The following is a 21,662-nucleotide window of genomic DNA, read 5'->3' on the forward strand; positions in this document are numbered from 1 at the left end:
TTTTATTTTGATGCAAGACTGAGTCACTGTAGCTTAAGGATATCCAGATGCTGCAGGCTTTCAACTGTTAATGCCCACGGATTAATTCTACAAACAGGTGGACCGAGGGAGTTTCTGACGCCGCAACACGGCTTCTGCATTCCACAACTAGGTGTATACAACCAGCAGCGTCACGTGTGACAAATTATACATGCCCCCCCCCCCGAGACAAATGGATAACTCTTCCACTCGGTTCCCGAAGGGGCTGCTGTCGTAAATGCCAGGTGAAAAACACGGTTCATTACGGTCGGATTCGGTACTGAATCTGTCTATGATGTCCGCCTAGGAATCGTAATCTGTTCGGACCTCACCAACGACAGTCCAACTGGGTGACTGTACTCCAGGATTTCCCTAGTACACTACCACTTGAAGTGTCACTTGAGGTGCTCGGTCATCTCTTAATACGTGTCTGGGAACGTGTCGAGGATTCATCCTATCCAATGCAGCTTTCAATGACACGGACTTTCCAACGGGTTGACCGCAACACTTCGCTCTACTGCTCCTCCATCTTGCATAGCCAACCGCCATAAACCGAGCTTTTGCTATTCACCAACGTTTCGGATCAGTCCGAGATAGTTGCGTGCGCCATAACTTTTCACCTATTGCGGTTGGATTTTCTAAGGAGACGAGCCGGCTTGCGCCATAACTTTTCACCTATTGCGGTTGAATTTTCTAAGGAGACGAGCCTTCTGAATACACAGGATCCGTGCTACTCAGGCTTGGTGTACGGCGGTGGCATCAGCACAGATGGCAGCCCAGCACTGCTTCTAGTGGCGGAGACTGTTTAGTTGTCGGGATATGTTTTATCATGCAAGAGCGACCGATCTCGATGCAGTGTCCGTCTGAATGTGAGGTATGTTGGACAGGCGGTCCCACAAGCTGAGCCTGCTACCACTTTACATTCGCTCACACGGACCACAGCATTGGTTGGTTTCTGGTTTCTTCGCCGATAGAGATAAATTCAGTCACCGAAACCATCCTCAAGTGACAACGAAGTACTCGTCATCCGACCACGGCAAACTTATGGAAGGCAAAGCATCAAGCGAGTAAGCACTATGGCACAGTCCAAGTACAGTCATGCACAAGGAAGGAGCAGGGACCTGAAGGTAGGGACCTCTAATGCTGGGTCGAGATTGTTTTATGTTCGGTGGACGCTCGTTTGAAGACGGTGCAAGATACGGAACTTGTACTGCCAGTTTCCATCCAGCTTGTATCAGTGAAAGCTTGGAAGTGTGTGAAACTTTAGGCATATGTGAAGATTCAACATCAGACTACTTTCCTATTCTCTTTTTGCTTTTCTCTTCATAAAAAAGCCATATCGAAATAACCAACCGTAAATGTACGGCAGATGATTACCAGCGCCCTTCACACGGGTGGATGTCAATGAGGACGGAATATATGGCTGCACTGAGAAACCGCACCCACCAAGATCGAAACCATATGGTGAGCATAGTAGTTTACAAGCAAATTAAATAAATTAAGCCTGGTAAAGCTAAAGATCCTAGAAGATGGCTCCCGCTACTCAAGGAATGCATTGACATCTTCAGTGAACTAGTGGCCAGGCTGTTCAGTCTCCCCATCTGGAAAACTGCCGATACTTGGAAGATGGCAAAGATAAAAGCAGTACCACAGAAAGGAAGCACAAATGTTCTGTCAGTAGGGTGCATCTGAAAATGCACGCCAGTTGGTCAGTCGATACTCATCTTTTACTCTGGATGCTGTTGCATAACTGGCACTAGAAAGAATGACAGAGCTATACGACTGGATTATGAGAACACGTTTGACAGCAGTGATCTGCTGCGGCTGTTTGCAGAAGCTAGAAGTCAGGAGAATCCGCCAACGTTGTCCCCAGGCTTTTTAACCGACGGTGTCACAGGTTACTAGAATCAAGAGGATTTCACCAGCGTGAAATTTGTGATTGCTTGGTTCACTCTAGGTAGCTTGTGAATCATTGCAGCATGTATCATATGTGCCTGTTTCGGAGATCTTAAGAGGAAGCAAGATGCATGGAAAGTCTGTAAATAGATTCCTTGGATTGCATGTGGAATTTAGCAAATAGAGGAGAGAGCAAAAAGTGGTCGAACGATCTGGCGTAGACGGAGAGTTATGATGAAAAATCGTAATTATAGGTTGTTCACATCAGATGTAATCTGATATAGCCTAAGTTGAGCCTTTGACTCACGGGTCTCGCCCAAAAAGCATTAAAGATGTGTGCTAACAGCCGCTCATTCAACAGTCAGGCGTCTTACACTGGAATTGCTTGAATGCTCCCATAATTGGAATTATGCTGGAGTTGCCTTGAGGGCCTTTCTCGGAGCTGATAGCTGCGACCTTACCAACCTGAACGCCCAGAAAGAAAAGCATACAAGTCTGACTGGTGCTAGTGCGCATAACAGATTATGTTTGGATCCATAAGGAGCTCATGGCAAACGCCTATCTGACAATGGTCCGATGTTCACGTTCAAAAGTCCAGCGACTGGAGTAAGTGGTCTTGGGTCACAAGCAATTATTGGCGCTCATTAAGGACATTGGGGAACGATATTGACATTCTGTGATTAGTACCATCATCTCGAATTACTATCTCGGTTCAAGTCATACTCATGTCCACTTCAATCACAGGCATCCGTCGCTGACAGGCACGGTGTGATTTGGAAGACGAACGCGTGATGGGGAGTAAAACAGTATAGCGTGGGTTTCAAAGGAAAATGTTTTTGAAGAAGTCCGCGAGCGCCTCAAAGCAAGGATACCGCAGTAAGGAATGCCATTAATCAAAAGCTTATCGTTCGTTGCTAAAACGAAATTTGTTTTAATTCCTACTTCACGCAGTCCGGTTGACTAATAATACCTTCACGCTGTGAGATTCCCAAGACTAGTTTCAAAGAGGGCCTGAATTCAAAATATTGCAAAAAATGCCATAGGAAGACTGCCCACGTGAGTAAGATTTTGAACAAAGCAAATTTCATCTCATGATATACATCACATGAACATCAGACGTGCACCAAAAACCAGAGTTGTTTCCACCTGTTAGGTGAATGCCAAACAACATCAGAATTATCACAGTCCACAAAAACTTTGATACTGAATTTATAGTTGACCATTTTGCCCATCGAAAGGAAATTCACTGGAGCGCTATTAACACATTGGGTTGCGAACCACCGAAATATGGAAGCAGATTGAATCGCGGATAGACACCAAGTTAGCACAGCGGTGACCGCTTCCGGAGTAGCCATGACTTTTTGCGGCCTCCTTTCCAAAGCACTGATGTTACTTAATTCTTTCGATGATCGTCAGTGTCTTCCACGATGTGTGTGAATGAAGGACAATCAAAATTCACCCGTAGTGGATATTGACCTCACCAGTAACGACCTTCCACAGATGCGCTTTCCCCTGTTTCGGACAACTTCCGAAATGGCGGTATATCATTGTGTGGATGTGCTAAAAATTGGTTATCCCACCCAAGCGATTCCCATTTTAGGATTTCTGGCCGACCCTTCATAGGAAATTGGCAATCTTATATAAAAACTAAAACTGAAAGCCATTGATTATCCGCTCAACGGAAAATATCGCGACCACGGGGATTGTTTGTAAGAGAAACAGATACGCAAGTAAACTTCAGAAGACATCGGTTCGTGAAGCACACGGTCATCGAAAACAGATCGAACAGCTTCGCAAGGTCAACGTTCAGTATGATCGAAACCCGAAAGCAAACGAAAAGTAAACGTAACAGGCTCACCTCGAAGAACACGTTCCTCCGCACAGCGATGAAAATCCCATATACGAACAGTGGAGTCATCACTGCAGGTAACGAATTTATTGTCGAAAGGGCAGAAACTAGAAATAACAAAACACATAGTATGCGCGTGTAGTATATTTGCGACAAAATAGGACAGGTGGACGTGGTCCAATTGGAAGACATAAAAAGCACAGCGTCAAGGTCGTACCGAACGTTTCGCATAAAATGGTGTTCAAAATTCGGCATTGGGGATCCTTGCTCCTCGATCTTTGGTGGAAGATAACACAAAAAATCTCGCGGGCAGACAAATGCACGTAAATTATTTTAAACTCGGTGACTTCGTCAGTGAATATGAGTAGAAATGCGCGGATAGACATGTGGCAGATTTTTGGGCTCAGAATCGGCGGATCAGGGGGATGTCAAACACTTGATCCGGATAGTGCCAGCAGCTGTATGGTTTTATATTGCATGAATATCTTCAACTAAAAGATAAAAACTGCCACATACGACACCGAATGTGTCTGAAAAAGTATACGAAGCCTATTTACTCGGTGGTCTGAACTGACCACTCGGTTAACGGAAAAGTCACTCAGCGGATGCTCCGTCACCTCATTTCGCTACAACCGGGTCATTCTGTGATAAAGTGGTTCAAAGGAGCTTCGTAATAGTGATGTTATCTAGGACATACAGGCTCTTCGCGATAAGCCTATTCCCGATTCACTGTAACATTTCCAGCTCCATTGTCGTAGAGCAACCAACGGATGTGGCCAATAAACGTCTTGGGGTGCAATTTCGTCAAAGACCGAACCGTTTGACCAGTCTAGATGTCGGTAAAAAGACTTCATGACACCGGAAGGAACCACCAGGCTACGATAACGCCAACGGTGGTCAGGAGGAACTTGATCCAGGGCAGATCACACTGATGGATCTCCCGGTCAGAAAGGTGGACAATAGCTATTATTTGGGGGAATTTGTGTAGCCTCAAAAGTATCCGTTAGAGCGAGGAAGCAGCCGTACTAGGGGAGCTCTAACGACAAGCATGCCACAAGAGATTTCCATACAAATTCCAGCAGAACCGACGAAAGTGAGCCATCAACTTCATGGTTACGCCCTTCCTGCTTTATCTATTGAGCTACCGCAAATACTTGTGTGCGACTGGACTAAAGATGGTCTGATTACCATTGAAAACAAAAAATGGGCTGATCGATCTTAAAGGCAGTCGGGGATCCGATATACAGATAATAGAACGAAGATTGTTGAATGCAATGTTTATGAGGATATAAGAAAATTAATATCACACGCTCAATGAAAAAAAAGTAAATTAGTCGCTAAATTCAAAAAATACCAGAGCGACTTTGATTTCCTCTAACCGAATGCCCGGTTGGATAGACGTGTAGAGGAAAATACATGGACACCGTGAATCAGAAAGTGAATAGCACAGACGTCACGTAAACCGAACTGAGATTGCTTACAATTCGAGACCGATAGAATGTAACATGTGACTAGTATCGATTGAGGTATGGAGTTTGCGCTACTACCAAACCAGCTAACGTAACAAAATACAGCTTCTGCCAAAGCCAGATACCGATGGATTCAATCGATCTCATCAGTCATGCTTCATACTGAAGAGGAAGACTGGGAAGGAAGCCCGAAGAACTTCGTCCACCTCTTCAAAGATGCATAGCCCACGATGGTTGCTAAATACGCGGAAACATTCACGAGCAGCAAATTGCTCCTGGCCCTGTCTGGTCAAAAACACTTAGGAAAAGCCATTATCATCATCATCGACAGCGTGACGTGAGAGTTCAAGACCGATTCTTCGCTGCCGTACAACCATGATTTGTTTGAAAGCTTTATTGTGGAAAGAATAAAGGTGGACGGGGAGGTGACTTAGCTTACTACAATCACTCAGAGGTGTCCACACCTCCAAACACTCATTCAGGCAATCTGGATAGAAACTGATAAAACCACCACTGATATCGGTTGCCAGTCATATCTTGCAGCGTCTCCAACCAGGCGCAGTGAGAATCACGCGATCCCCATGCTGAAAGGCGAGTAGCATCGACAGCAGCTAAACGTTTCGTGATTTCCTTCATACCCCTCTTCCAGGTCAAGGGTTGGTCACCTTTCTGCTTCCGTCACTCTGAACTGGGCATGCTAAACAGCACTCACATTAGCATAAGTTGGTTAGGTATACGCAACACATGTCCCAACCAACGCAGCTTCTGGTACTGGACACATTCTTCAGTGGAAGTACCTGTTGCATAACCGAAAACTCGCCTTCTAATTGCCTCGTTACTGATATAGGTTACGGGAACAGGTGGTACATGCAAGCCGAACCTAGTCAGAATCGACCTGAGAGTCCATCTTAAGAGTATGAGTCTTCTAGTCAGGCTCACATGTTAGTCTTTGAGTTACTACAAGTGCACAGAAAGAAGTTTGTATTGTTCAGCTATCACACCCTTTCGGTGCCTAGCTGCCATGAAACCCGAGTGAAGCACGAGACGAGATCGCATTTAGCATGACAGTTCAGATTTCCGTTTCAAGAAATGTGCGACTTCTCAACGTCTGTATATCACATTTGTTCTGGCGAAAATAACAGCCCCTGCGTGGAGTAAGTTGTAGCGGTGAAAGAACGAAATTTGAAATAAATTGAAAACCCACAGGTTGGCTCCATTTCGGATCGTTCACAAGTACCGATGAGTACGTTAACCCTGATTATGTTGGACTGGTTGAATTTCCCAGAAAAAATTGACAAAACATCCATTGTGCTTACAGCTTGAGAACGCTGACCCCACACGACAAATCGGCACCAACAGTTTTGTGAGTAGCCGGCTGGACGACCGATAAACTTTGAAGCCATCTATTCACCAGATCATCCCCCCACAACCTGGAGTTGGAGGGCTACAAGCCGCGTGAGTATTCCTTATGTTTGTGGTTATTCAGACCAATGCACTTTTGAGACCGAAATATAACGTGATGAGACTCGGATCAGGAAATAAGCTCTGCATTGATCGAAGGAATCCAATGAGATCACTGACTGACTAAAGTGCACAGGGCCGTGCCGATAGCCTAGGAGTATACATCAATGGGCTTCGTCAGTGAAGCCCAAATCGAACGAAGTTGCTATGGTTCACCGGTCATATGAAGCACATCGAATACTACGGTCCTTCCCCAAACGGTCTGTTATAAATAAACGGACCATCGGTCATGATACTGAAGAATCGTAGTATCTATGAGCGTTTGGGATATTCTTAGTGGACCTCGACAAAAATAGGGTGGTGAATAGGACCCCGATCAACTGCTTTGGCTGCGCGGCAGCGGCAGGTGGCTGAAAAGTGCTGGTCCGTTCTGAGGAACTTATCACCGAAAACATATTCCGCCCCGAACTCACCAGACCTGGAAATCGCCGACTACTTAATAAACTAGTGCAGAAAACGCCATGGCCACGGTTCGTAGCACAGCGAAATGCCAGTATGTGTTTAGTTCCCTTAGGATGGAGATACCCAGTTAGCTACCCCCTGATTTTGACAGATGCCATTGATGATCGAACCTAGATAAGATTGTCGAAAACAGCGATAAGCTTACGAGTCAACATGAACCGTTACTTTACCGATGTTCCGGTGATGAGTCCTGTGTAAATATAGATTGAAAACACCATATCCACAGTTGCCACATTAAAGATAAAATTACGACTTCTTATCGGCCTGTCGGTCGTGTGAGTATCGGTGCTGTGCAGCCTTCCTTACTGGGCTGAGAATCACGAGGTTTCTTCTCATTTCCTATCCACAGAAACTGTCGTGAATGCCTGACTTCGAGGAATCACTATCTCAGGGTGCTTCCACAGAGTGGATACCACAATAGAGGATATCCAGAGAAAAACAATATACAGTGCCAGACGAGCTGTGGGAATGCTGCTCGGCGTTCATGAAACTGGTAAAGGTAAATTAGGGCCAACCGATTTCTGAAAACCCTAATAGACTGGTATAGCCTTATTGACGCACAGAGGGACACTGTCACTGTGAAAACGGTAAAACTGCATACTTCCAGACAAAGCAACGTGCAACACAGACTAACGTCATCCTAGGAATCGCCAAATATAATCAGAAATCAGCTTATTTTCGAGCATATGTGATTTCATTGCACAAACGGCTGTCGTTTCGTAATCCAAGGATGGATTCAAGAATGGATTCGTACGAGCCTACAGGTTAGTCACCAGCCGGATTGCGTCAGTAACAAAAAAAAAACAAGACATTGATAAGTGGTGGCGTATTGTGGGTGACTCAGAAAAACGGACCTACCAAGCTTAAGCACGCTGAAAAATGCACTGTATAGTCATTGGCGAAAACCGCGATGAGGAACATCAGATGAGTAGTGAAGTTTCGAAGGCGCACCTAAACAAACTTCGAATTCTACACTTTGTTACGAATTGCAAGGACGGATCGCGATGCCAGAACCGCTCCCGACAAGTGAGGCTGTTCTCACTCAAGAATCTCCTATATCCCATGGATTAAGTGCAGCCTCTCCTTATAAACCGAGGCCAGGATTGTTCTTGTCGTAAACACATCTCTCATCCAGCGCAGTATTTGGATGAAGTGGGGAGTTTAACGGATGGCAAGAACGGTGGTGAACGAAATCCTTCTCTCAAGAACCAACATTACCAGCCGTAGAATTCCGACCGGCAGATCAGCGTTTCCAGCTATTGAACAATCGGAGGTATCTGACATACAAATCAGCTCAAAACATACATAAAGTATCCGTTTTACACTAAGCTCGCATATAAGCATTGAATTAAATGCACCAGCCACGTTTTATTGGAATCAAGTTCTCATGGAACAGCCTTCTTTCCTCAAAGGTTCCAAGCACACAAACCGACCGGACACTCCCACATAGACTGATTGGCAGTACGGCATAGATCCTGCTCTATCAAAATCGAGTTCAACCAATAGCGGGCTACGAGCCTCCCCCTCGCATCCATGAATGAAAGCTGTTCTTTGACGATCAATGCACAAGTGGATTGCACGAGGTCGTGGTTGTGTCGAGAGTGCGCTGATCCGGGTGGTGTGAATTTTCGGCTTGTTCGCAATGTGCCCGAAACGGAGCTTGGCTTGAAGGACAAAAAGTGCCTGGATGTGCGGCGGTAGGATGCGCAGCGAAATGAGCAGGAAAGAGAGCAAGGACTTATAAAACAGAACTGAACCGTTTACCGTTGGAGGATTGACACTGGCAAGAGGCGTGGCAATTGAAGCTCTATAGTAACACACAAACCGTTCGAATTGAAGTTGCACTCCTTATGAAATAGTCGTTCCAAAGTATGCGGATGTCCGGTTATTTTTAGCAAAAAGTGCGCATACATGGGTAAGCCCTTTGCAAATCTCCACTTGATAAGACCTCTGCCGTACCTTATCCCGGCCTGACAAGCCTCGATATCGCTGATAACCGCGTTCACATCGTTGTTTTTTATTGATTTGATGATATGATCACATCGTTGTGGCAAAGTGGATAACCGAAATGTCAAATAAAGGTAGCCTACCCTTTTTTGGTAAGTCTGGTTACTTCACAGATGCCCCCGGCAGACAAAAGCAACTTTTTGTCTCCCTCTCCCAAAGAAGGTGGATTCTACCTACAACGTACGCGAGCATTCGGCAAAGGATAATCAAACACGGTAGTTAACGTTCAGAGTTCGGCGCTTGTGCTGTCACCCATGATGACGTCAAGACCCTAAGTTGACACAGAAGTAAATCGCTGGCTAATACGCTTACTCATGTTGGCGAGAGTTAGTTCCAGGGGTGGGGATCCCGGAACACGGTGCATCAACGATTAGACACCTTGATAGACGTCCCGGCAATGTAGCCGACGCCATATCCACCCCATTGCCTTTCACGCAAAGCCAAACCTTCGATTCGCATGGCTCAAAGAAAGCACTAGTAAGCCACGTGTCATAATTGTTAAGCATGCATGTTGCTATCTCTATCGCGCGGATCTCTACCCGTGTTCTCCCACTGCTGGTCAACAGCAACGTGGAAGAAAGCAGCGTCGTAAGGCTTGTACAAGGTTTTCATTAAGTGACACATTGAGACAGATCTACGCAGTTGCTTCAAGAGAATCAGACCAAGGGGTACCACATGTTCCCTTAAGAGAATCGGGTCTCACCAGCGATTTTGGAGTCGGATGAGTCACAAAAACCGATAGGTAACTACATATTGAACCTAAATGCGTATAGCAAGCAGACAATGTGAATCTGTTGACCGAACACCATTCATGAAGGGGTGCTAGGAATTATCGACTGTCAACTCGTGGTGAATGATTTACAGTTCAGATAAGGCAGTTATTCCTTCAAGTTATGTCTGAGACCTATCAATCGGATATAATGGGTTAGACAACCATCAAGAAAACATTTCAATACTCACGGCTCAATGGCATTGCAAGACAACGACTTATTCACCGAAAACTATTTACAGCGAGTCCAAACCATTTGGATGATTGCCTAAACGCGTTTGCGTCACATGTAACGCCTAGTTTCATGTAAGATTTGTAGCCCTTACCATAAAACAGTGCAATCAACCCTAGGATTTTGGTCACCCAGTGAGCAGCTCGACAGTAAATACGATTAAACCACTCCTAACCGAGTTCACTATAAGGACAGTGACTCAGACTCCAACCTGACGGATAACGGATTTGTGACTTTTTGAGGATACTGAAATTTAAATGTCAAAGTAATCATGAAGATCCAGAGCGCGGAAAACTGTCTGCCCTTATCAATAATTCCAACCGAACACCAGAATAAATTCCTTTGCAATCCATTAGTGGACAATAAAGGTGGGAGACTCTGTGCCCCCGCACTAGTGAGTGCAGAAAGGTTACCCAGGAAATCGACAATTAATAACAGAGAGTCAAGAGAGGTATATGTATGTAAACGATGCCCATGACGATAGTTTCGATTTCGTAGTTAAAGTTCCTAAGACTTCCAGAACGGAACGCAAGCGTATACAAGACACTGTATGGGGGGACGCGAGTAATGACAAGCTAAGCAATAGTCAAATTAATCTAAACGTGTTCAAAAGTTCCTGGTCCTGAGAAGACACCAACGAAGGCCAACATGCCAGAACGCCTAGGCCTGAATGGGATTTGCCCAGAATCTTTTTGGACTAGACGGATTATATACAAAAACGCACTAGTTGTCAAATATTACTACGGAGATGCACTCCACTCTGTTGTGAAGATGATAAATCAAACTTGTTTCATTAATAGTTACTGATCACCGACAAGGACTGTCAGCAAACGAACCAATTCGAGTGTTGCGAAAGAAAACACCCCTTGAAAGGTAGCCAGAAAACCCATGGTTATCCAGAGTTCTAAATTCAATCAAGTCAATTTCTAGACATTTTTGTTTGTATTCATCTGCGGTTCAATTAGTATCGTATACATGTGCATAATAGCAAAACTATAAACCGTTGTCGAGGAGTTGACCGATTGCGGGAATTAGAACACTCGAATGTAGAAGGATAACAGCACCGAAGCCTGAGTCGTAGTCCAACAGTCAAAAACAAGCATACCTGATATAACTACCACAAGCCACTTGAACCGTCTACACCCGGTATTTTGATGTGTTGTCTATCATCCGGGGCATCGAGCAAGGGAGAAGCCGAACACCAGATGGAGCAACAAAATGCGTATCAAGACATGTGAATAACCGTCATCGGTAATGAAACCCGAAGTCACGAGTGACAGTTGTAAGCGTACCCGCTAGACGAAACAAAACAACAGGCATAAATTCCACTATGGCGATGCGGTAATACTGCAACGGAAGACTGAGACCTGCGTAAGGAAGTAGTAACCGTCTCTCTGCCGATTGTGAGTACCCACCGGGTCAACAATTGGAGGTTGACATTGTTGGAGGTATTCGACTCCAAACATTGTTGAACAGAAAGGATACCCCATGCAGAAACAAGAGATAAGATCTTTATTGTGCTTAAGAATTCAGAAGAACCGCTGTATTTTAGGCTGAACCAGTCGGCAGCCGTAGAGTACAGAGCAGTCAAAGCAACTAAACGCAACTTCGTGTAACAAAGCCACGGGGCATGCAAAAAATGAGCAAGTTCAGTCAAATGAGTCACCGGATTTCTGAGATAACAGGGGTCGTCCAAATGAGCATATGCGTACCTGACGCCGCGTATCGGTTCTTTGTGAGCTTGATACATCTCCACATTGTTCATATTAGCCTGCCAGTACTTGACGTAGCCGGAATGATCTGCTGTAAGGAGCCACTCTTCATTATGCGACCACTTCATGCAGCGAATCTGTGATTCATGAGCCTGACGGAGTAAGATGACAAACTATGCTTAACAATTTGAAACAAATGAAGCGATTCAGTAGATACAAATTACAGGAACAAACGCCCCACAGTGCAAAATTACTAGATTCAACACACTAATCCTACATACAGTCTGGTAACCACACAACTCGAGTGGAACCAAACGTTCACAGTAAAATACCTCGGCGGGGCGGACAAGTCAACCAGCAACCCCACCAACTGAACAACTCTATTGATGGCCGCTTTATGTTATGCGTGTGCAATAAATGCTTTGAAAAACTATGCCTCATGATTTTGAACGCAAGAAGCCTCAGACCGTGTGGTCGCGACCCCAAACATCTTCAAATTGATAGAACTTTAGTGAGGCAGCCAGACGGCTGAATGGGTCAACAATGAGTGGTTAGTAGATCGAAAACAATGATCACGAGCAAACACGCGTAGCGCCAAATTTCCACGGTAATGTTGTTCCAAATACATGGTAAGAAAAACTATAACTCTCCACCAGTGAAATAATTGAATTCATGTGGGAATTAACGTACAATAGTTAGATAAGATTGCTAACTGGAACAGTCCGTAGTGAGCTTCGGATTAAGTTCAGCTGGGTTCCGAGCCAACCAAATACTGACCTCGTGGGGACGGGAGAAGGAACCAGGCATCGCGTAGACATCGATGTTCAAGTGGCTCTAAGACATGGGAAGACATGTAGCGTAGGAAATACGAGTGTGGGAGATCGATGGTCTTTGCGATCACGGCTGCAACGTCGACCCACTTCTTAGGTAACTGGCCCAAGTTGTAGTTGTAAGTGACAAGTAAAGCTTTCCTGCTAAGATATAACTCCACCCCTTGGTCGTCAGATTTCACTAGCTTACAGAGCCACATAAATCCAAGTCTTGGATGAACGGACTGTTCGATTCTCTGAAATGGGATTCCTGGGAAGCGTCCTGTTACGATAAAAGAAGTACCATACAATACCACGTGGTTCGCTTTTGAAGAGCTTATTTTTCCCACCACAATGTGCTACTAATGTTGCCATGCGCCTTGGTATGTGCTTTGCGTCTTCAAAGTGTTATTACAAGATTGAGCACATGCCACTCGAGATACTGTCATGCTGCCAGAGCCAAGAGGGCAGCAGTCGGTATGCCAGGGTGGGTACTAGCCATGAACCCCAGGTAGTAAGTTGATACCTAGACCGCTAAGCTATACCAAGCTCCGTGTGCCAAATGATCCATTGCCTCGCCATGCCCTGTTTGGTTAGGCAGGTTCAAACTGGAAGTGCGTTTAAGTTTGGTTCGGTTTTTCAGCTCACAAACTGTGCACCAATGTGCAGTGGTTCCAGCTGCTACAGCTCCGTTCACCGAAGATAAAGGGAGTAAGGGGATGAGAGCCATGCCCTGGTGGCGACGGACAAATCTGTGTATTGGTGTATATCCGGTAGGGCGGGCATGTGATAGCTTTGACGCAGGAACGCCATCGGCTGCACGACACAGCCATACCTGTAAGGATCACCAACCACTGGTCTGTCCCGTAAGGCGGTCCGCACCCGGGCAGACAACAGTAACCAACGCGACTGAGTTGAGTGGTAAGGACTCTCATGCTTCGATGCTAAGTTAAGGACTGACCGCCAGGGTCGCCTCGATCCGGCACCAGTCTGGAGGAGGAAGATTCTATTAGGCAAAGTCCCCTAGCATAAGAAGTACACGGCCTAACAAGTTTAACCAGTGAAGTGTGACCGGCTGATCTATCGAGGGAGAGTGAACGATCCTGAAAACCACCCGGCGTACCTCAGCGTTACTGGCCAGGTCTTCCCACAAGATTAAAGAAATGCCTCGGAGGGACCGACGGCCAAATGAAAAGAACCTCCTAAGGTCTTCCGCATGCAGCGGCCTCGTCTCTGATGCATAAAGTAGGATAGATCGGACCTAGGAACTGTACATTCTGACCTTGACAGTCAAGTTGATGTTACATCAGTGCCACAAATGCTGACGACAGAGGGTGTGGTGAACTTACGAGGTGATTTGCCGTAGACACATACACAACCCTGAACAGTTATATTGGACCTTTATAAGAGACTAGAATTTGAAACGGACTTCTTTCATGGACAGACACTGCCACGGTTTCTGACGGCCAACGTAGTCAAAAGTATGCTTAAGGTAGAGGAAGACGACAACCGTCGGTCGTTGGAAGCAGTACCGTAGTCCCAAGACTTGTTGCAGGATGATTGACGACAAAACCCAGCTTGATTCGCGCGAAATTGATTTTCCTGACAATGAATCAACCTGCGCACGGTAACACCAGGGAACGCCTTGGAAACTACGGACACTAGGGCTGACGCCCCGAAATTCTCCGCACGATCTTCTTGCATATGGGAATCACCGTCGAGACGCTCTATTCTCTTGGAATATTCTCCATATTCCAGATATTTTAAAGTAGGTCGTTAGGTTAGCCGTGATGGACTGACCACCTTTGAAGAGTGCAGGATACAAACCATCTGGACCAGATGCTTTGTAGCGCCGAAGCAATGAAACTGCACGCCCGACTTCTGTTGTCGATGGGGGTTGACGTTCAAGTTCCACCAACTAGATAGCTCATGATCTAGAGAAGAACCACGGAAAACATAACAAAGGATCTTGGCGGTAATGGTGCACATCTTCTGCGAGGATGGGCTAATAACGACTCACAATCTCCATGGATGAAGGTGCTCACCGACATGGTAACATCAGGTAGCCGGTTGCAGTGCTTTATATAGTCTATTGCTCTTAATCACTAATTCACTGGTTTTTTGCCCTAAGTTATCTGCTACCATAAGTTGCGACGACTTGAACCACCTTGCCTGCGTACATAGTCCACGGTTGTCAGATGAAATGAAAACGCCAACATACCCTCCAGCAGAGCTCGAGATAGCTCAGTAATTTAGGTGCCAGCTTACGGATCGAAAGGTCCGTGGTTCGAGCCCAAACTCAGCATCTCGACTGCTCCTGTCTAGCCTTTGGCAACCTGGCAGTATCCCAGGCACCGTGCCCCCTTCCGTTGGTATGGAAGCTAGGCACCCAAAGAGTGCGACAGTTGAATAATCAAATTATTTCAGCTTCTCCAACAGACTGTAATCCAGACGGGAATCCTAGGGTAATCAGATTTTGTCAAAAAAATTATCCGATAAGCAAGAACCTTATATATAACGATATGGCACCTACTCTGACTGCCAAAGCTGGCCGAATAACCCAAGGAGCAGTACACTTGGACGATCGATTTGGTGACAGTGCCCACCGCACTTCTGCTAAGTTCTCCAATTATGTGCTTCATTCCTGACTAGCGTCAGCTTTCAGCAAAAGCGCTTGAACTCTTTTGCCAAAGACAATCAGCTGCGGACTGATCATAGACTTATTTGGACTCTGGTAGTTAGCTGCTAGTAGATATTCAAATCAAGATGACCATACCATATGGCGATACGGAATTCGTAAGACCTCCATCACCAACAACTTCCTGTGATCTGACACAGATGAGCAGACAAGATTGAGATACATCAGAGACAGCAACATCACTGCTGACACTGACGCCACTCGCAGAGATAAAGCCAATCTGTAGGTATCCATTGACAAGGTCGAGTGATCACATGACAGTCGACAATTCGGTTGTGTCACACAACCGCCGACCCACCGCTACGCTCCATTACGCCCTCTAATAACGCACGGATGATGTCACCTCGATTGGTGATAAAACTTTCGCGATCAAATTACCCAGATCGGTGAACAAACCAACGACCATCTGCGCCGTCTGAGCGAGTAACAGTGCTTCAAGATTCTCCCAGTGTTTACAATCGGGGGCGAGATGGCTCAAGTGGTTAGAGCACGAATTTACTGACCGGAAGGTTCGTGGTTCGAAACCGACCTCTGACTCTCGACTTCCCTGTCTAGACTTGGGCAACCCGGCAGTATCCCATCCCTCGTGCTTCCTTCGGGTGGCATGGCAGCCAGACACCGTAAGGGTGTTACAGCTGAACGAAAGTCAAGTTCAGTCATCCTGAGTGATGTTACAAAGACCAAACCCGCAACTACGGTGGTGCAGGCAGATGCCTGAAACACCATCTACTAACAAATGATAAAGATCGCTGGTGGAAAGCGAAAGTCTAAGAAAGCAAGATATGTACAACTGGTACCAGTCAGCTTCATTCACACTGACAAAATTAACCGATCTAAAAACACCAGTGTGAGCGAATCAACGGAGCAACAGATCACTCCGAACGTTATCATGAATGAACAGTCAAACATTCTGAATAATTGGGTCGGCTTCAGCGGTGGCCCATGGAATTGACACACCCGTTCTCCATTCAAGACAGATATACGAAGCACAATTTCACACCCAAGAAGCAGACCGCATCCTCACACTATTAAAAGCTAGCCAGACAGCAGTAAACTGCTAGTACGATATTCTCGAAACATTCAAAGACTCCGTCCTCTAAATACGGAAAAGCTCCGCCGAAAAGCCGAGTACTACATAGCTGTTTCATTCTCATTTGGAATTATTAGCAGTGCGCACCTCACGAAAATCTAGTAGGGAGTTTTTAGCCCGCGACATCCCTGTTACAATACAACTACGTGACCACGAGTGGTTGATCAGCTATGTGATAAACTCGTGCCTAGACAGAGTAGAGCGCCGCTCATTCTCCAGTCACGGAATTCATATCACGTGCTACCGTGTTGAGTAGCTCCTTGAGTAGCAAATTCTTAAATGGGAGGTCCATAGTCATGCGATTTATTTTCCCTTGTGAGCGACCTATGGCCTGTTGATAGTATGAGATTTTGAATTTTTCAACTGAGTACGAGTTAACGCAACGCAGATCACCTTTTGTGGCCGAACGTTTGTTTCTCAAGGCTGCGAGATTCGTGAGATGCACACTGCTGAATCCTTATAATTAAACAACTGTGCAGCACTTCTCCGCAAAAACTGGCCTCTCTTACAGTCTCAATCTCAATTTAAAAAGCAAGTCTGGAATAACGACTTAAGAACTCTATGCAATCCGAAAATATGACGGGCGCGGTACAGCCAAGATGTCAGGAGCAACTGCAAAGCTAGCATGAAAGAACTCCAAGCAAACATACGAGAAGGACACGAGATCACTGTCCACAATGGTTTGCGGACTTCTTGCGAGTAACACCGTGGCATACACTTGCTCGTCGGAGACCCCGAAACTATAGCGACATTTGAGCGACTACCGGGAGAATAAGATCTTGCTCAACTACGGAAGGAGCACATTCATCACATATTCGCCGTGCTCTAAGCACTTGAATAACATCACTGTTTTCGATGGTTAAAGTACTCTTATGAGTATGAAGACTGCTTTTGACCACAATGGTCATCAGGTATCATGACTACGTCCGTTAGGCATCCCACTTAAATCATTGTTGAATTACTATCAGTGCACTAACTTCCGTAGATACCTAAGAATCTACGACGCACTTATCTGGGTCCAGGTGCCAGGTAATGCTGTCCTTTATCGACCACTGTTTAAATTTTGCCATTGACATGCTGCTCCAAGATCCCAAACTTGCCTCTAGTGCATACAAGCCGAAATACTTTCATGGTTCCCTCTCACCGACTGTGAATGAATCGGGTTCTTCGGAAACGAGTCGTTGTGAATAACATACCTAAACCCATAGCTTAGCTTGGCATGCAATCCCCGCCTGTGAAAGGGCAGTGACGAAAATCCCGGAAGTGCAGGTGAGCTACTCAACCAAGAAGATTTATGCACCTGGGTATTTGTGTATAACACATTGGAGTGGAAAAAATAAAATCACTTCCCAAGTGGGGAACACCCAAAAACCTCCGACGTCCATCAGATTTTCTGATGCTACGGCAACCCCAGTAAACGATGCACTTCCGTCTGTTTTAGTGACGAGGTGACCAGAAAACAAGCTGACAAAACAAAACACAACTCCAGCAACCAAAGAAGCATGTGTTAACCTAATACTCAGACGATAATCACAGGGCTCACTGGACTGACTACTTCCTAGTAGGGTACGGAAGGTTCTTCTGCACAGAGAATACCCGTTCCTCTAGAGTAGCAGAAGTAGGGAACCAAGGGCAATTAGATCGCATTCTCATACGAACAAAGCCAGAAACCTCGTTTGAAAATACAACACTACCCTCAATTGTCTGAATAAGCTACCACTAAACTAGGATCTTTCTCAGTCTAACCCAAGGGATGGACATGCGGACACCGTACGCAGATTAAGGCAACATTGTGCACCAACATGTCAAGCAGTTCGGTCTGTCAGAAACAGTCAGAATCGCTGCCAGACCGACAAGGCAATAAGCATGGAAACTGCCTTAGATCTGGGTGACTGCGCGACGATAGTTCGCCATCTCAGTCGCGGAGAGACCAGACCTTATCTTGGTGCGTTTGCACACTTCAGCAATCCTGAGTCGCACTCGAAGACACCAATGCAGCATGCATTCTCTCATACAAAACTACTCTGACATACACAACCACCATGATGAGAGTTGGAACAAGTGCGGCAGTTCGTTCCCTGAAATTTCGGCCATTCAAGCAGTCTCAACCCGATCACCACTGTCTTGCGGCGTATTGGTTGAACCGACGGCTTTGGTTGAGGACCCTAATCATCCTCCTGACTAGGTTTGACTAATCTGAAAGCACCTCAGACCACATAGAACCATGAACTCTACGGACGAAATTCCCCTCATACTGCATTGACCGTCGAGAGATGACACTAGCCCGGTCGTCTTATTCATTGCATGTTAAGGCGGATAAACAGAAACACAGGACTGCTGATACCATTTATCTTTCTACACTTTTTAATTTCCAACTCCCAACCTGATAATATATCTAGCGTAGATCTCAGTTGTGAGCACGTCAATCGCATCTGTTGAATGGACACATTGCACGCCACCTTTCACCTTTACTGCCCCACGCTAACTATTCAGGACTCGTTTTTTTGTCTTTGCTAGTCTTCAATGTTAGGACCTTTAGACAGACCGGCCGACAAGCTTTTCCTGCATGTCCACGATTCCAAAGCAACCTCTGCATCTCGACTGCTCCTGTGTAGGCTTGGGCATCCTGGTAGTATCTGGTACTTCTTTCGGGTGATATGGCAGCTAGGCAGAAGGTATTACAGCTGAACGGTTATTTCTGACAAAAACTGGCGGCTGTCGAGATAAAAAACGTCCATTTACACACCAACGGGCAATAGCTCGGATTCATCGAAAGACATACCTAGAAAACCTTGCCTGCCATGAAGATCTCGAACACAGCCTTAGTGGCAAATTTAAACGGACAGGTAAAACGCATCCGCTCATCAGAGGCACACCTTGGTGGTATGTTTAGCCCGAAGGCAAAAAAAAATTGTTTGGATGTAGTACCCTTTCGGTGCTACCTACCATGCCAGCCGAAGGAAGCACCAGATACTGCCAGGTTGCCCAGGCCTAGAAAGGGAAGTCGAGACGAAGAGGCTGCTTTGGAATCATGGACCTTCCGGTCAGTATATCCGCGCTCTAACCATTGAGCCATCTCGCCCGAAAGCAAAACCCACTGATAATGGTAAACGTTTTCTACAATCAGTTTTCACAGCAGTACTGGGTGTAGACAAAGAGGCGCCGCTGTGCTATCAGAGTCCCCTGACGCTGAGCAGGTTTGGAGTCAAACTGACCACGTCGCCATCAGATGCCAATGGCTCGGTTCAGCTCTTGGTTGCCGATCGTTTTGAAATGCATATGTTGATTTAAATTCCACCCTTGCTCGACGAAGATAGTTTTCCATTAAACTCTTCGCGCAGGCGGGGTCATGGGGACCCCATCGTGGAGGAAATATAGCGCCAACAACACCCGAACTCGTTGTAATCTCTTTCGCAACCTTCCGCCCAGTTGCCCACCTCGTGGTTGCGCCATTCTGAAGAAGGCAAGGAGACCATGTTTTGGCGTGTGTAGAACATAGCCGAGCTATCGTAGTCGATGGTGCTGGATGTTTCCTGCGACTGAAGTACCCGCTGAACAAACAAATGCCCCTTTTCTAAACCACCTCGCTGATAATTCGTTGACGCCATCCAAAACCAACAACGCTCCCGAGGAATCAGCGGTAAAAAAAACCTGACGAAGCTTCACATCATATGTCCGCAGAGGCCACATCAGGCAGCCAGACAACACAGCCCATACTGTAGCCTGTCACACGCGACCCTTGAGAACTAATGATGCCTTTTTAACGCCACGAGTGACGCAAATTAGCAAACGTGATTTGGGCCTTTGATACTCAAGCACTGAGTTCTTCAGACACACTTTCGTCGGAGTTAATACAACTGCTGAGTCGTGTAAAAGGAGGGCAATGTCGTCTGCGTACCCCAGATCGACGAGGTTCTCACCAGCAACAAGTCGAAACCGGTGTGTTCCTTGGTTTGAAAACTGCCTTTGACTCTGTGAACCGTCAAGCACTATGGTAGTGCACGTGGAGCTAATGTTTCCCCCATAAATGTCTGACCCTCCTTAAAAAATCGTTCAGCTGCAACACCCTTAAGGTGCCTAGCTGCCATGCCACCCAAAGGAAGCACCAGGGCTGAGATACTGCCAGGTTGGCCAAACAGTGACTTGGCAGCGAAGTATGAAAGCCATTACCGGCAAATTCAGTTGAGCCGGTCATTGCCATATCCCTGGATAGGGAACCGACATAAGACACATCAGTGGTTAGAGATATTGTCAGAAATGGGCTAGTCGAGCCCTCAGTGGCCCTCGTGCATTCAAGCTACTGCCTTTAATGCTTCACTCCCCTCCCAATCTCTCCAACTAAAAATCCACTGACAACCCTGTATTTAGACCTCAATTAGATCAGCAACATCTAATGCGCTGCTATCTACTACTTCTCCCTAAATCAGTGAAACTGTAGAAGCTATAGCCACTGTAAAAGTAGGCGGTTCTTACGTTGTTGATGATTATGAACCGCAGCGGCCTCTGCACCACCACCTGGAAGAAAGCGTGGGGCAGTCAATTTAATCAGTATTGCGTCCTGTATCCTTGCTTTTTACATACAACATACATCAATGCAGCAGGAACCCAGCGCACGAGCAACAGTAAATTCTTTTCCCGTTTGCTTCAGGGTTCCAACAATGAAGGAAGCTAAGACAAGAGTTCATGGTCTGGAGACGAAATTCGAAATATTTAGGGTTGTTACTGGAGTCGGACAGAGGCTGCGGCTATGATGCATGGCAAACAAAGTGGTCAGCTCGTGCTGGGATCTGTAGATAGATTATTCAAATTGAGATGGGGTAGGGTAAAGGGGATACGTGAAAATGTAAGAGGCATCATAAGTAGCATGATTTCGCTTGACCACCTTGACTTACGCAGGAAGCTGACCCGGTTTGTGACACCACACCATGGCCGACGTGGCATGAGATCATTCGTGTGTGTGCGATTTATGATTATGTGTGCGCTGGGATACTGTCAGGACACTCACACATCATCATCATCATCATTGTCAGCTGTAAGAACCGCGTGCTCGTCGTACACTGGTTGTAGCTGCCACAGTTTCGTTCACCGATGATTGGGGGGGGGGGGGGGTGGCTGGGCATTGCACGCGCG

At 46.1% G+C, this 21,662-nt stretch overlaps 1 protein-coding gene across 1 annotated transcript in view; it reads right to left on the reverse strand.

Moving 5' to 3' along the window:
- The window catches only part of T265_04343 (hypothetical protein), a gene marked incomplete at both ends in the record, with an annotated part of 37,448 nt that extends 16,401 nt beyond the window's left edge, over positions 1 to 21,047 (reverse strand). The window contains 4 exons of the mRNA XM_009169052.1: positions 3,773 to 3,870; positions 11,639 to 11,896; positions 11,936 to 12,087; positions 21,006 to 21,047. Coding sequence (XP_009167316.1) covers positions 3,773 to 3,870; positions 11,639 to 11,896; positions 11,936 to 12,063 — 484 coding nt within the window. The remainder of the gene's footprint in view (positions 1 to 3,772; positions 3,871 to 11,638; positions 11,897 to 11,935; positions 12,088 to 21,005) is intronic.
- Between the last annotated feature and the right edge of the window lie 615 nt (positions 21,048 to 21,662).

The sequence above is a fragment of the Opisthorchis viverrini genome, assembly GCF_000715545.1.
Source record: "Opisthorchis viverrini unplaced genomic scaffold opera_v5_70, whole genome shotgun sequence".
In the NCBI taxonomy this organism is placed as follows: domain Eukaryota; kingdom Metazoa; phylum Platyhelminthes; class Trematoda; order Opisthorchiida; family Opisthorchiidae; genus Opisthorchis; species Opisthorchis viverrini.